The sequence below is a fragment of the Zootoca vivipara genome, chromosome 1 (genome assembly GCF_965207765.1).
Source record: "Zootoca vivipara chromosome 1, rZooViv2.hap1.1, whole genome shotgun sequence".
In the NCBI taxonomy this organism is placed as follows: Eukaryota; Metazoa; Chordata; class Lepidosauria; order Squamata; family Lacertidae; genus Zootoca; species Zootoca vivipara.
Genome location: NC_142582.1, coordinates 27027392 through 27043499, shown reverse-complemented (window position 1 = coordinate 27043499; position 16108 = coordinate 27027392). Strand labels below are relative to the sequence as shown.

Below are 16108 nucleotides of genomic sequence, written 5' to 3'. Positions count from 1 at the left end.
AAGGAAGAAATAGAGAGAGGGATAACTCATATTTGTGGGTGCCTCTGGGTGATGCTGTGAAGCTGGAACTCTGCAGTAAGAGGACGGGAGGGTCGGGCAGGCGAGAGGGGGTGGCAGGGCGGATGAGGGCGAGGGAAGGCACGGCCGCAGTCACGACAGCTCCGAGGTGTTGCTGCATATCAGCATAATATTTCAACCATGTCGTGGGTTCAAGCCCCACCTTGGGAAAAAGATCCTGCATTGCAGGGGGTTGGACTAGATGACCCTTGTGGTCCCTTCCGACTACAATTCCATGATTCTATTGATATATTACCATAGTATATGCATCAATCTGCTTTCTTGAATTGTCCTAGGCATAGCAGCCAACTCCTAGAGGCCTAGGTGCCCCCCCCAATTACTGGTAAATACTGTATTTTAAAGAGTCACCCCCCCATGTTGATGGGCTTTCTATGTGGGGCTTATCTGCCCCCCCCCCGTATTTTATTAAGGATGGAAGAGGGAGGGAAGGAAGGAAGGAAGAAATAGAGAGAGGGATAACTCACATTTGTGGGTGCCTCTGGGTGACGCTGTGATGCTGGAACTCTGCAGCAAGAGGAAGATACTGGTACGCCTGTACAGGAGCCTTGCAAGCAGCTTTCTCTCTGCTTGATTTACAGCAGGCACGTCCAACAGGTAGACTGTGATCTACCAGTAGATCACTGGATGTCTGTGGTAGATCACTGCTAGATCACTGGCACCCCTAAAAAAAGTTCACCCAAAATTTTCCTCCTCCCTAAAAAAAGCTGAACTATGACCTGAAGCCCTAAACAAAAATGGGCCTCCCTTCCTCCTAAAAGAAGCTCAACAAGTTTGACCTAAACTCAAAAAAACAGGGCTTCCCTTCCTTAAAAAAACTCAACAGCTTTGACCTGAACCCCCCAAAAGGGGGTAGATCACCCCCAGTTTTTAACTCTGTGAGTAGATCAGAGTCTCTTGGGAGGTGGCCACCCCTGATTTACAGTATACAGATGCAGGAGGAGGGGCAGACTGGAACACCTCTGCTTTTTATAAACATCACTGTGTCTATCAAAAGCTACAGCCCCCCCTTTTCTTATTCATTTCCTTTTAGCCTTGCAGAGCCACCTTAGTCAATGCACCCTCATTAAATCGCCAATAGAACTCTTAATGCGATCCCTGAATGCTCATTAACAACTACCACTGAAGAACAATAGGGTGAATTGGTCAGCTATCAAACCTTGCCTGAAGGGATTTTCTGCTCCATTGTCTTAACTGCTTAAGTACTGGTAGCCACTTTGCTTTATTTATTTGATGTGTTTTTGTTACAGCTGTGTTCCCGCCCCGCCCCCAGCAAGTGGAGAGCTGCTCTCCCTAAAGCAAAGCCCTTTCCACTTCAGTTTTTGGAGGGGAAAAGTGCTGGTTATGGTCTGTAAAATACAATAATTTTTTGCTTCTAGGGGGGCAGCTGCCCCCTCCTGCCCCCCCCTGCCTACGCCCATGCCTCTCTGCCCCCACCAGATGGACATTGTCTTTTGTTCTACCTCTCGGGTGAATGCTATTCCTTCTTTTTCTGTCTGTTGCTGCAGGTTCCCCTTGCGCGTTTTTAAAGAATGTGCAATAAGTGAAAGCGCTTAAAGCCAGCATTAGATCTGAGGCTTACTGGGCACCTAAAATCTGTACTTATCTCACCGCTCATAAGCGATTATACTAACGACAAGCTGCGGCTCCAATACGCCCGGGCAAGCATTGCTAATGTACGTAGCACAAGCTGTAAAAGTTTCCCCATCTTTCATGCTTATTACTTAATTCAACACAGCTTCAGAACCACACAGCTCAAATGCTGCTGGCATAGCATGGTTTGATCTGGGCTTTCAGAAGTTCAACAGCCGCAGTTCTGAATTCCCCACTATTGCTTTAGTGGACTTTAAATCAAATCTCACCAGGATAATTTATGGCCCTGTAAGAGGATGCCGACAAGCCTCCTTCAGTGGAACAAAATGTAATTTAGAAGACAAGGCATTCACTATCCACACTGAAATATGCAGTAGGCTAACACTACTGTAACTGCAGCATAGCCAACAATGTCCTTGCAGCAATATTTTTGGCTTTCTGTGCTGGGGCTGAGCCTGGAGTCAATGTAAGTGCAATGAAGAATGCAAGTTTACAGATTTGGGAGTCTGGTGGTTTTTTTATTTGAAAAAACACCCCCCCCCCAAAAAAAAAAACCTCTGGAAATATTTGGATGAGTTGTACAGTCTTATCCTACTGTGAAAGACAATGCCTCCCCCCCAAGCTAGGATAGAATTGGTGCTTTTTCTGGGGGTACTTAAGGGTACACAGTACCTGAACCTTTTTTTCCCTAGAAGAAAAGCACTGGTTAAAAGTGTGGCACTTACTGGAACCTCATGGTGAATACTGACACCTTTCTTTTCTTAAAAAAATGAATAAGCACTGGATAGGATGATATTTAGGCTGCAGTGCTAAGCACTGGATAGCTCAGTTGGTTAGAGTGTGGTGCTAATAATGCCAAGGTTGCAGGTTTGATCCCCATACGGGACAGCTGCATATTCCTGCATTGCAGGGGGTTGGACTAGATGATCCTCAGGGTCCCTTCCAACTCTACTATTCTATGAACTGCCCTAACAGTGCACTTGCATGGCAGGACTTTCAGCCCTCTCCCCCCCCCCCCACTATAAAAGATTTGGGGGCATGCGCTCCCATCGCACAAGTGTAAATCCTTGCACTGGTAGGACAGTTGCTTAGTACTGCATTGGTTGCAAGTGATTCTCTGTGTTTGTGACACCCAGCGAAGCATACAAAACAGTGGCTCTAGACTTCTAGAGACTTTGGGCACAGGCCCGTGACCTATAAATGCAAACTTAGGTCTCTGAGCATATTAAGAGGACAGATTAAGAGGAACACGCAATCCAAGCCCAGCACAAAAGAACTGGAGCTCCCCCTAGCAACATCTGTAAACGACACACTTTCTGAAGCAAGCAGTACTTACCTAAACCTAAGGAAGTGAGATGTTCAAACATAGTCCAGCTGTGATCATCCACATAATGGTTCTTTAGTATGAGCAACTGGCACAGATCTCTGGCTGTTATATCACTTGGTACTTCCAAAGCTCTGCTAGAGTCATCCTCACTATATATTTTGATTACCTGTTAAAAAGGCAAAAGAAGATTAGCTGATACAAACAGACGTGTAGAATGTGAAAATGCTGGTTTCAATAGCAGGTGATTTTGTTTTATGCTTGCAGCATGGGGAGAACCTTCCTCTGTAACAATTGCTCTGTGCGCGATATTTGATGCAATTACTTCCGGTTTTAAGAACTGTCTATAGATATAACTTTGGGGGGGGGGGGATCCAACAGATACATTAATAAAGGCAGGGCTATTTTTCTAGAAAAAGAGTTGCCGGAACTCACCATGAACAACTCCTTTGTTCGCTTGTAATGGCATCGGCACGTACCTGAGATATGCTGGAACTGAGTTCCAGCTGGGGGAAAAAGCCCTGAATATAGGTTGTCAATGATTTAAAGCACATGTAGCATGGAAAAGTTGGGACCACAGGTGTGGTCCTTTGGCATTTCTGGTCATAAGCTCCCCGATGGGAAGTACTAAGGAAGTCCTTTGCTTAAGTTCCTCTGGAGCTACTGCGAGATCAGGCGTTGCCAACCTTTGGGGGCCTATGGGCACATTTGCAAACTGTAGAAACTGTTATGGGCCCCATTCGCCCACACATAGCACCCTATTCTACAGGCTACAACAGAATGTTTCTTTCAAACCTAATTTCAGCAGGAGAAGGGATGAGCGAGGGGACCCTGCAGGCACCGGGGAAGACCTCTGCGGGCTACACACATGGAAACCACATTGGCAAGCCCTGCTCCAGATAATATTGGGCAGGATAATACCAACGACATGACCCAGTATGTAAGGTAGGCTCAGGTGATCTAGCCTGGAGGTATTCAATTCTGAAAGCATTGTTTTAAGAATGCCTAAATACCACTTCACCCTTACCAACTTTCTAAAGCTTTGTTTTTATATTAGCAAAAATGCCCGTTATTACAAAAGGGTGCGTACGAGAAGAGAACACGAGCGATTGCATTCAATGCATCACTTTGTGAAAGCGGAACAACTCTGATGAGGAAGGGGATTTCTCCTGCCCCTCTGTCCCCTAAATCTGTGCTGGGCGTTCCCCTGCCAAATCTTGGGAGCACGTTTGAGGATGGCACAGGGCACATGCAGGGTGAGGAGGGGAAGTCTCATTGCACAAGTGGAAGTTGTTCTGCTCACACTTTTGTTGTTGATCACTGCCCTTTGGCTGCAAGGGCCCTCCAAAGGGATATGATGATGCATGTTTCCACCCATTGCCCTCTGATTCAGCACACTGATATGACACCATGCGATGTAATGTTTGTAGCCACGTTGCAAACACAGAAGCGTTGCCTCCGTTGCAGAACGCTGCATCATGTGTACCTCTTCAAAACACTTCAAATCAGCAGCCAAGCATTACCCACCCTATCTTTAAAGCAACCTTTAAAACTCATGCATCTAACAACACACACACACACACACACACACACACACACACACACACACACACACGGAATGGTGGAGATTGAAATGCAGCACACAACTTGCATGAAGAAAAGTTGTCTAGACCTCAGGCATCTGTGTATCAAGTTTAGTTCGTGGGATATTACAGAAAAACTCAGAACCCACATTTACACATAATTCATCAAAGTCGCTTCAGTGCTGCTTTTTTTTTTTTAAGTCTTTACTACCAAAGGACTGTAAGCAATTCCTTATGTGCAGTTTCTAGGTTACAATACTCTTCAATCTGCATCCACAAAAGAATCCAAATGTCCACTCAGTCAAGATTTACTACTGGCAGAAATAACTGTTCGGTAGGCCGCCCAATATACTTCCAAGGCAAGTTAACAGTCTGAAGGTTAGATTCTGACCTTCTGGAAGCCTAATTTATTTGAGAGAAGACTAGGACAAAGACATGGAGCGCTGGTTTTCTCAATAGCAAGAAATCTGTTCCCTCTCCCCCTTTCCAAGGCAGGGAGTTCTGCCAAGGAAAGAGGATTATGAGCACTGTATGCTGCTAGCCTTGCCAATTTCCTTGGTTACTATATGAAGAATATTCAAGTATTTGGAAGAAATGAGCAGAGGGGTTGGAAGAGAAATCAAAAATCTAAGTGGGGGCGGGGGGGGCACAGGGAGAGGTAGAAACCTCATCAAGCCAAGGAAGGGTGGTATGCATTGGCTCAGTACCATGTTCTTGTTCAAGGGCATATAAAACATTTTCACTGATTGTGCCTTTTTCCGTGCAATTGCTCCCATACAATATAGCTGTTAGCTCAGCTTTCCTTTAAAAAAAACACGAAACCTCATAAAGCTCTACGAAGGTCACTTTAAGATATCAGAAAAGAAAAAGGAAAGGCATCAAAGCACACGCGGCTGACCTTTGGATAAAAAATGTGTGCACTTCAGCAAAAGGGTGCAGTGTTCTTTCTTATTTATTTGCACATTGCTTAATGCCAAAACAGGCTTCTAAGTGGTTTAGCAAAGTATTTAAAAAGTTACAAAGTTAGTTTCCTTTCCGGCATTTACATCATTAAAACAATAAAAATCACTTCACAAAAAAGAATTAGTTAAAAAAATTTTTTAAATAACTGCAATTCAGTACATAAATTATTCTATCCCCACACCACTCCATGGTCCAATGCACCTAAGACAAAAAGGTCTGAAATAAGACAGGGGTTTTCAGCTAGGAATGAAAGGTGGCCCAGTATTGGCACCAGATTGACCTAAGAGGAAAGGGTGGTCCAAAACTGGGGTGCCACTACGGAGAAGGCCTTTTCCCAAGTCCTAAACTGGCAGGCTTTTTTGGTGATGGTACAACCAGAAGGGCCTCCATTCACAAATCAAACAACATGGTATGACTAATCTTACGAAGTATCATGCAAATGTATAAGAGGGTGACTTGAGCTCAGCATAGAAATCTGAGATGAATAACTAAGGGTCCTGTCTGAAATTGCTTTCAGTTTGGGCATATACACACAAATTCTAAAAGCAAACCTCAGCCACTAACTGTAATGAAGTAAAGGAGTGAGGTATTACAGACATGGGAGGACCAAGGTCAGGAGTAAATCAAACCCCCACTCTACAGCATATCTGTCAAGTTTTCCCTTTTCTCGCGAGGAAGCCTATTCAGCATAAGGGAATTTCCCTTAAAGAATGGAGAACTCGACAGCTATGCTCTACAGCAGAATGAACTGCTACATGTTATTTGCAGGAGCGCAATCCAGAACATGAGAACCAAATACCACCTTCACCCAAGAAGCACACACACATTTTAAAAGGTCTGAATCCACTGCTTAAAATACTATCGTCCTAATTTTAACAGTGGTTTAGGTCTAGCAGAAGTTCATTAGGAAAGGCTATCATCACATTCATTTCTCTTTTCAGGATTCTGCTTCTCTTTGGGGTCTTTCAAACTATAGCCTTGGTTTCAGTACAGCTCCTTGGAAAACATAGCACATCAGCAGCACCCACAACCCATTTAAACAGAAAATGGTGTTTTTATTCCAATTTCCAATGGCACACATTCTAGTTTTTATACTGTCCTTTCTTCAAAGTTTTAAATGTAGCTGATAGTGGCTGAAACAGAGTTGAGAATGAGCAAGTCCCTGATCTAAACCTCACCTCTGTCCATAACCACTCTAGTTGGCAGGGTTGTCAACTTTTGAACCAAGCCCTGTGCCTTTAACTGTGATCCAATTTGCAGCAGCTGGCAAGCAATATTGATCTCCACCTGGTGGGAAGCTTTGCCTGCTGGTTTCTGCAGATCAAACGGATGTTAAAGGCACAGGAGTAATCTACACTATTTTTTACGGTCAGCAAGCAATTCTACTAGGAGGCCTCAGGCAAAGCAGTATATTGCCTACAGCATTTTGCAGTTTACAAGATATACCGACCTACCTTGCAGGATTGTGGTACGGCTTGTGGAGATTAAAACTGAAATCCTACACAGTACACACTTACTTGGGAGTAAATCCCCATTAAACTCAAGAGGGCTTAAGTCAGGCTTTCCCAAACTGCAGCCCTCCAGATGTTTTGGTCTACAACTCCCATTATCCCTAGCTAACAGGACCAGTGGTCAGGGATGATGGGAATTGTAGTCCAAAACATCTGGAGGGCCAATGTTTAGGGGTGCCTGGCTTAAGTAAATAGTCATAGCACAGTAATAGTATTGCAAGGGTGGGGGACATGTGCCCCTTCCAGAAATGGCAGGACTGCAACTCCCACCAGCCCCAGCTAGCATGGCTAACAGAGAGGATAATGGGATTTGTAGTTCAGCAAGTCTGCTCTAAGTTGTGATGAGTGTTGGGCACATGACGCATTTGTACAATGGCACATTAGTACAACTGAAAGCCAGACACTATTTGAAAAGACAGGGATGCTAATAAATTTGTGTATCACAGTGCAATGGTGCTAGTCAGTGCTGGCTCCAAGATTCTGGGGGCCCTCAAGCACATCAATCCCCAGTGAGCTTCCCTTCCCTTCTAAGAGGTAAGCCATGGAAACAGAGAACTGTCTTAGGCTACACCTGATCTTGCAGCCTGTACTAAGTGGAAATGGCAAGCCTGTTCAGGTGGCGAGTCTTCTGCTGGTTTGCGGGGCCTGGCAAACGCCTCACCTCACCACCCTCTGGAGACAACCTTGTGACCATCATTCATGTTTTGAAGTTTCAGCGGAACACAGCATTGGAAACCAAGTATCTGGACATGTCCTCAAGTCGGTTAACAAGCACTTGAATCATGTTTTGGGAGCGGGGTTATTTCGTGCGACTTTTATTTGAGAGATCTCATCATTAATGAAAACTGATTCCCACGTTACAGATTATTCCCCACCCCTCTTCAGCTTTTGTGAACATTCATGATTTCAAGCTCAGTAAAGGTAGAATGAAGAGTTTATGAACTTCCAGGGCTTATCCTTCTCCTGAAATAAACCCTTGGCCTGTAACAGGTTAATGACAGGCAGAAATTCAGCACCCACCGCTTTAAAACGTTTAAAAGCCCTGTTGAATGTTTTGGCTGGTTATTTCTGGTCAGCTTGGGAAAAATACGACTTGATCCCCAAGTTGTGCAGAGATAAAGCAGCCAAAACATAAACAGGGCTTTTTTATTTTTTATGTATCTAAAACACCTCCAGTTTTCACTGTGAAATTGAATTATAGCAGCAATATATTTCACTGGAGTGGCTACAAGAACAGACATCACTTACGGACAGGGGAGGAAAGGATCTAACATTGCTTATATAATCTTAATCAAAATACTAAAGTGGCATAATAATAATAATAATAATAATAATAATAATAATAATAATAATAATAATAATAATTTTATTATTCATATGCCACCCATCTGACTGGGTTGCTAACTACTTCATAGACAAGGGATTGCCACAAGCCAGGCCTTTTATAAAAAAAAAACCTATTACTCTGTTGGGTCTTATGAACTACTTCACTTACAGTGATCATCTTATAGAATGTCAGTACATTTAAAACAACAGGAGTGGCTTTAGCTACACATCAAAGCAAAACAGCATCAAGGATAAAAGCTCAGAGATGTATTCAGGTTTTTTTTAGTTATCTATTTATTTCTCGCCATTTCCATCCTGCTGCCCAAGTTCCCAGGGCAACTGATGAACTGCATAATTTTGCAAGAGTGCACACATGTTAAATCCTCAGGAAGGCTGGGGATCCCACATTTATATTAAGAGCAAAGGCAGCAACTTATGCACAGTGTGCCTTTCACGCTGGATGCAATACTTATATTCTACCTTTGGGTAACCTCTGCTTCCAAAACACAGAGACATGCCTCCCCTGCCCCTCAGCCTCCGAAGTCACCTACCCGTTTTTGCAGAACTATTGGAGTAACCACAGGCAAGGTTGCCCTTCTTCCGTACAAGCTCATTTCTGTCAGTCACAGGTAATTTAGCTTAGAAACTCTTGTCCAGGCCACTTGCAAAATTAAGAAGACAATTTAAAAAAATCCTCAGTGGATCAGCTCCCAGTCATCCACACCTTAATGAGAGTCGGTGCATAGAGACGACTAGCAAAGCAATAAAAGGCATGCTGTTTCAGTGAATCCACTCCTTCCGAAAGCCAATTAAGGATGACTCCCAGACAGAACTAGCCAATGGTAGGCTGATTGGGATGCATGGGCAGGACTCCTCCTCTGTCCTTGGAAACACATTGCGATACTTCTGCTTCTTAAATTTAAAGACCCAGATTGAACAAGCATTTAAATCACTCAAAATCTCGTCTGCCGACAGTGCCTTTGCCTCTGCAGTGGGGAGTTGCATCTTACTCCTTTCCCAGATACTGATTAATTGTTTCAGTTTGAAAGGAAAGGCACATGCTCTTTATCTCCAAACTGTTATGCAACCCTTAGAAATGGCATGGATTGGAGCTGAAAATATAAGCAACATGCACAATCCGGACCTGCTTTTTTTATCAGACAAGGATATATTCCAACAATAAAGGGAGGGACTTACATACTGCTAAACTGGTAATAGACTTGGTCCAGGAGTGTCAATTATCTTCCTGCATCTCAATTGCCAACTTACTTACTGAGCTGATCACAAAAATAGGCCCCAAAATTCCCCACCTCCCATTTATGGCCAAGCCAGGGTAATTTCTTTTTGTGCCAACAAAGGCAGACAGTTAAATCGAAGCAGTGGCTTTGACAATGGGATATTTCTCTGGCCTGTGCTTCAAAAGAGGAGCGTCTATTGCACACTACAGGAAAATACACAAGCATATTTTTATAGCACATCCCTGAATAGCTCATAGCTCCTTCAGCACTCAGGACTAGTAATCCCTGCCAAAACTGCTGTCGTGTTTTCTTGGAATAGCTGGAATGTAGCCAATGACAGACAATAGACAAGAGGGTTAAAAAAACACACCAAAAAACCAACCTCCAGGTCTCATTAGTTAGAAATTTTAAATAATTAAGTCTTAATCAGTTACAAGGGAGGAAAGACCATGCCAATATGTCCAATAACTCATTTCTTAAATACAGGCGCACAAACATGCTGGAGCATGTCTAGCTAACGTTATGAAGTTTATCCTCTTTTTATCTCGGTAAGCCATTCACAGAATTAGGTTTTAAAATTTTGATGGGGACCAGACAAAAGCAGTAACCTGTGATCATGATCAGGCAGTCCTGAAACCACAACACAGGAACATAATGTTACAAAACTTGGGTGCCTGCCCCTCTCTCTGCCAAGCGAAGGCAATAGCCCATGGGGTCTCAGGCAGTCACAACAGGGTCCGTGCTCCTTTGGAGAACAGAAGACGCATCGGAGACTGTCGTGGCTTTAAGAAATATGGTTTATTTACACCTTCACTCTGCATGGAAGGAGTCCAGATCTGGTCATTTCAAGAGGTAGCAGCGCAGGCAGCCTCAAGCATGTCCAAGATGGATCTCAGCTCTCCTTCCTCCCAGCAACCCTTGTCCCCATTCTCTGTTCACACCTGGGGCAATTGTATTGTATTGTTAATGTCCCTCAGTTGTTCTAGCTCAGCCAGGTTGCTTTGCATAAGCGAGCCCAGGAACTCCTTTGCAGCTTGCATTCTCCCTTCCTATCACAAATAACGAAAATCCTAGCATTTATTAATTTCTAGGGTTTACCCTAAATCTGTAACACCAGGAAGCTCCCTTTTATTGAGTCAGACCACTGGTGCATCAAGCTCAGTTTTACCTCCTCTGACCGGCAGCAACTCACCAGGGTTTCAGACAGCATTACCTGGAGACACCAGGGCTTGAACTCAGGACCTCCTGCATCTGTGGAAGGACGTGTGAATCCAGAATTGGCCTCCACTGTCAACTACGGACACACCACTAAGACCATGGAAGATAAATCTTACTCAGCTACGAGTGATCGCCAAAGCAGCAGCAGCAGCAAGGATAACAGGGGCTCTACCAATGAACTATAGTCCTTCCCCATAGCCTTAATTCCCTAGTGATTTGCCTTGTACAACAAAGAAAGGTGCAATGTGATAGAATCATTTTTGCTCCACAATGCCAGTCAACAGAAGGCTGGGCAAGTGCACAGGAAACTTTGGGGATCCAGCACTTCTCAGCTTTCTGCATTATTTCCCATCACAAGGACAGTCTCTTACTTTCTCTGTAAGAGAATTTTTTATTTAAAGCTTTTAAAATGTTTGTGATCTTATAATGTGAATTGCATGTCTTCTGGTAGCTGCTCAACTAGTAATCCCTCAGGGCTAGAAGTACGCTTCATGGTATATAAAGGTAAAGGGACCCCTGACCGTTAGGTCCAGTCACAGACGACTCTGGGGTTGCGGCGCTCATCTCGCTTTACTGGCTGAGGGAGCCGGCGTTTGTCCACAGACAGCTTCCGGGTCATGTGGCTAGCATGACTAAGCCACTTCTGGCGAAACCAGAGCAGCACATGGAAACGCCATTTTCCTTCCCGCCGGAGCGGTACCTATTTATCTACTTGCACTTTGACGTGCTTTCGAACTGCTAGGTTGGCAGGAGCTGGGACTGAGCAACAGGAGTAAGGAGGTAGTACAAGAATACTTGGCTAGTTTAGATGTATTCAAGTCTCCAGGGCCAGATGAACTACATCCAAGAGTATTAAAAGAACTGGCAGAGGTGATTTCAGAACCACTGGCAATAATCTTTGAAAATTCCTGGAGAACAGGCGAAGTTCCAGCAGACTGGAGGAGGGCAAATGTTGTCCCTATTTTCAAAAAGGGGAAAAGAGAGGACCCAAACAATTACCGCCCAGTCAGCCTGACATCAATACCAGGAAAGATTCTAGAGCAGATCATTAAGCAAACAGTCTATGAGCACCTAGAAAGAAACTCTGTGATCACTAAAAGTCAGCATGGGTTCCTGAAAAATAAGTCATGTCAGACTAATCTGATCTCATTTTTTGACAGAATTACAAGCCTGGTAGATGAAGGGAACGCTGTGGATGTAGCCTATCTTGATTTCAGCAAGGCCTTTGACAAGGTGCCCCATGATATTCTTGTAAAGAAGCTGGTAAAATGTGGGCTAGACAATGCTACCATTCAGTGGATTTGTAACTGGCTTACTGACCGAACCCAAAGGGTGCTCATCAATGGCTCCTCCTCATCCTGGAGAGTAGTGACTAGTGGGGTGCCACAGGGTTCTGTCTTGGGCCCAGTCTTTTTTTTTTTTAATAATAATTTATTATTTATACCCCGCCCATCTGGCCGGGTTCCCCCAGCCACTCTGGGCGGCTTCCAAAAAAACAGAAATTCTAAAATACAGAAATCCATCAAACATTAAAAGCTTCCCTAAACAGGGCTGCCTTGAGATGCCTTCTAAAGTTCTGGTAATTGTTGTTCTCTTTGACCTCTAGTGGGAGGGCATTCCACAGGGATGACTTGGATGATGCGCTTGAGGGCATCCTGAGCAAGTTTGCAGATGACACCAAATTGGGAGGGGTGGCTAACACCCCAGAGGACAGGATCACACTTCAGAATGACCTTAACAGATTAGACAACTGGGCCAAAGCAAACAAGATGAATTTTAACAAGGAGAAATGTAAAGTACTACACTTGGGCAAAAAAAAATGAAAGGCACAAATACAGGATGGGAGACACCTGGCTTGAGAGCAGTACATGTGAAAAGGATCTAGGAGTCTTGGTAGACCACAAACTTGACATGAGTCAGCAGTGTGATGCAGCAGCTAAAAAAGCCAATGCAATTCTGGGCTGCATCAATAGGAGTATAGCATCTAGATCAAGGGAAGTAATAGTACCACTGTATTCTGCTCTGGTCAGACCTCACCTGGAGTACTGTGTCCAGTTCTGGGCACCACAGTTCAAGAAGGATACTGATAAGCTGGAACGTGTCCAGAAGAGGGCAACCAAAATGGTCAAAGGCCTGGAAACGATGCCTTATGAGGAACGGCTTAGGGAGCTGGGTATGTTTAGCCTGGAGAAGAGAAGGTTAAGGGGTGATATGATAACCATGTTCAAATATATAAAAGGATGTCATATAGAGGAGGGAGAAAGGTTGTTTTCTGCTGCTCCAGAGAAGCGGACACGGAGCAATGGATTCAAACTACAAGAAAGAAAATTCCACCTAAACATTAGGAAGAACTTCCTGACAGTAAGAGCTGTTTGGCAGTGGAATTTGCTGCCAAGGAGTGTGGTGGAGTCTCCTTCTTTGGAGGTCTTTAAGCAGAGGCTTGACAGCCATCTGTCAGGAATGCTTTGATGGTGTTTCCTGCTTGGCAGGGGGTTGGACTGGATGGCCCTTGTGGTCTCTTCCAACTCTATGATTCTATGATTCTATGATTCTAGGAGCTCACCCCATCGCAGGGATTTGAACCGCCAACCTTCTGATTGGCAAGCTCTAGGCACTGTGGTTTAGACAGATATTCTAGGTAACTGATTCTAGAAAGTTATGTTCATTGCTATTTAGGAGAAATTGACATGTAATATTCAAGCAGCTAGTGGTGATGCTGAGCCTTCCACTTTCACCTCTATTTGGAGGTTATTTATTTATTTAAAAAATAGGACACTGCATCACACAGGGGGTGGCAAACACCTTCAAAATATGTTCTTATTTGGCAGTATCTATAAACAGGCAAGACCTTCTTCTTTTCCTATTTCCTTCATTATACAATTCAAGTTGTGCTTTGATACCCCCTTTATCCATTTCATTCACACCTGGTATTTAGTTTTTCTTCTGACTTTATTATCAAAAGTTGAACTTCTAGGTTAATGTTTGTTTTTCCCTTCTTGAACACTCCACGGCATCACATGTTGTTGGCATCCATCTCGAGAGACAATGGAGTTCACCTCTGCAGGGGGGGAGTCAAACGGGTATCTTAGCAGCACCAAAGTGACCTCCCCGGTGCACAAGCCTGTACACAGTACAGTGTGTATGGAGCTCCTGGGCTCAGCCTTGTCCACGTGTCAGATCAATAACTCTGGTCTCCAGGCTTCTGTGACATCACATCAGCTCAACCAATGACTAATGAGAAGTCATTCACTTGTAGTTAATGCGCAGCATATACACTTTAGGAGTTGCTCTTTAAGATCCTGTGGGAAATCAATATACTAGCAAATGCACATACTTATTGTGGTAGTTTGATGCTTCTGGAAGCCCCAACTGGTCCAAAATGCAGTAGCTAGGCTACTAATGGATGCAGATGGATGATAGCATGTAACATGTCTGCACTGGCTACTCATATGTCCAGGTTCAAGGCTCTTGTGTTGATATACAAAGGCCTGAACAACTAGGGTCCAAGATACCTTCAGCACCATCTGAGTCCTAATCCCAACTGGATCATTAAGATCATGTAGACAACCACTGTTGGTTTCCTCCCCAAGTCACAAAGGCTTGTCTAGCCTCAACCAGAAGTCAGATGTTTAGTGTCGCATGCTGTGAAATGCTCTTCCAGCAAATATTCAGCAGGCATCCTTGCTTCAGACTTTCAAGTGTCTCTTGAAGACATTGTTTTATGCCGATAGGCCTAAGTGGTTGTTCAGACTTTTATTGAGTAGCCAGTCAGTTTAATGATTGCTCTGTACTGCTTTTAATGGGACCAAAATTTAGAAGGGTAGTCAGATATAGGACCCTGGGTGCTGCTCCCTCAAAGCAACTAGGAGAGCAAATCAATGTTCCTCAAAGCATGCATGTTCGAGCAAATAGTCTACATGCAACAGCATCTTTGATTGTGAAAGGTGGGGAACTTCTTGCAGACCCAGCCAAAGTCATAAAAATCTGGCTTGGAGGGTCAAACATTTGCTCCTTGTCAAATTACCTTTACATCAGAAGCCATAATGCCAAATACAACACAGCAATTCTCAGTCTGTGCCAAAGTAAAGAGATGCTCAGCTCCAGCCTTGGCTCATATCACTACAAGCAGCAGCAAATCCACAGTAACAATATAATCACTTTCAGCATTAGACTAAATACCCGTTTGCTTTATTATCTTGAGGCTTAGGCGCAGAATCTGGGGCTGCTTTGTTTTGGAAATTTCCACAATACAAACCTCTTCTCTGCTGCAGCTCGTGGAATGAAGTTCCCTTCCCCTACACTAGAAATTCAGTGCCTTTAGTATTTGATCATTTCAGCTATCATTGCTAATGAAACTGAGTCAGAAGAAAGTCCCAATGCTCTCTGTGGGCTCGGTCCAACTGAGCTCAGCATCTCAATGAACTGTCAGATTAATACAGCTCTGTATAATATAATACGCAACAAGCCCAGTGCTCTCGGGAAGCTGCTTCCCTAATGGCTGCCCTAGGCCTCTTGTGATGGGCAGGTGGATCTGGGGTCCCACCTCCACCATAAAATTACAGCACTATTATCATAGAACCATAGAATCGTAGAGTTAGAAGAGACCCTGAGGATCATCTAGTTCAATGTTTCCCAAACTTGGGTCTCCAGTTCTTTTTGGACTACAACTACCATCATCCTTAGCTAGCAGGAGCAGTGGTCAGGGATGATGGAAACTGTAGTCCAAAAACAGCTAGAAATACAAGTTTGGGAAACACTGATCCAGTCCACCCCCCTGAAATGCAGGAATATGCAGCTGTCTCATATGGGGATCAAACTTGCAACAGCACCACACTCTAACCAGGGTCATGTTAACAGACCTGGCTTCCCCTAAAGAATCCTGGGAACTGTAGTTTAAGGGTGTTGAGAGTTCTTAGGAGACCCCTATTCTCCATTCGGAGCTACAATTACCAGATGTGTCGAACTGCAGCGTCTGGGTGAACCAGTGACCCATCAGACATTGCTGGACTCGCACCCGCTCCAGACAACATAACCTAAGCTCAGAAATAATGGAATTTGTAGTCCAATTATATCTTAACAGCCACAGGTTTCCCATCATTTTGTTAAGACAACAAATCGTTTTCAAGGCTTTCCTGCTATACTGCTTTAAGCACTTGCAAATATGAGAAGTGAGGCATGCGTTGTTGTTTTTAGGGATGTCTCTCCAACGTTTGCTAGAATTTCTATATCCTCATTATCACGGGCTTGCAGCTATTCACAGCTCTGAGCTCTCATAAA

At 44.0% G+C, this 16108-nt stretch overlaps 1 protein-coding gene across 1 annotated transcript in view; it reads right to left on the bottom strand.

The window, feature by feature from the left end:
• The window catches only part of GRB14 (growth factor receptor bound protein 14), a 48016-nt gene that overhangs the window by 20121 nt on the left and 11787 nt on the right, over positions 1-16108 (bottom strand). Inside the window, exon 3 of the mRNA XM_060280225.2 lies at positions 3005-3161. Within this exon, the coding sequence (XP_060136208.1) occupies positions 3005-3161 (157 nt within the window). The remainder of the gene's footprint in view (positions 1-3004; positions 3162-16108) is intronic.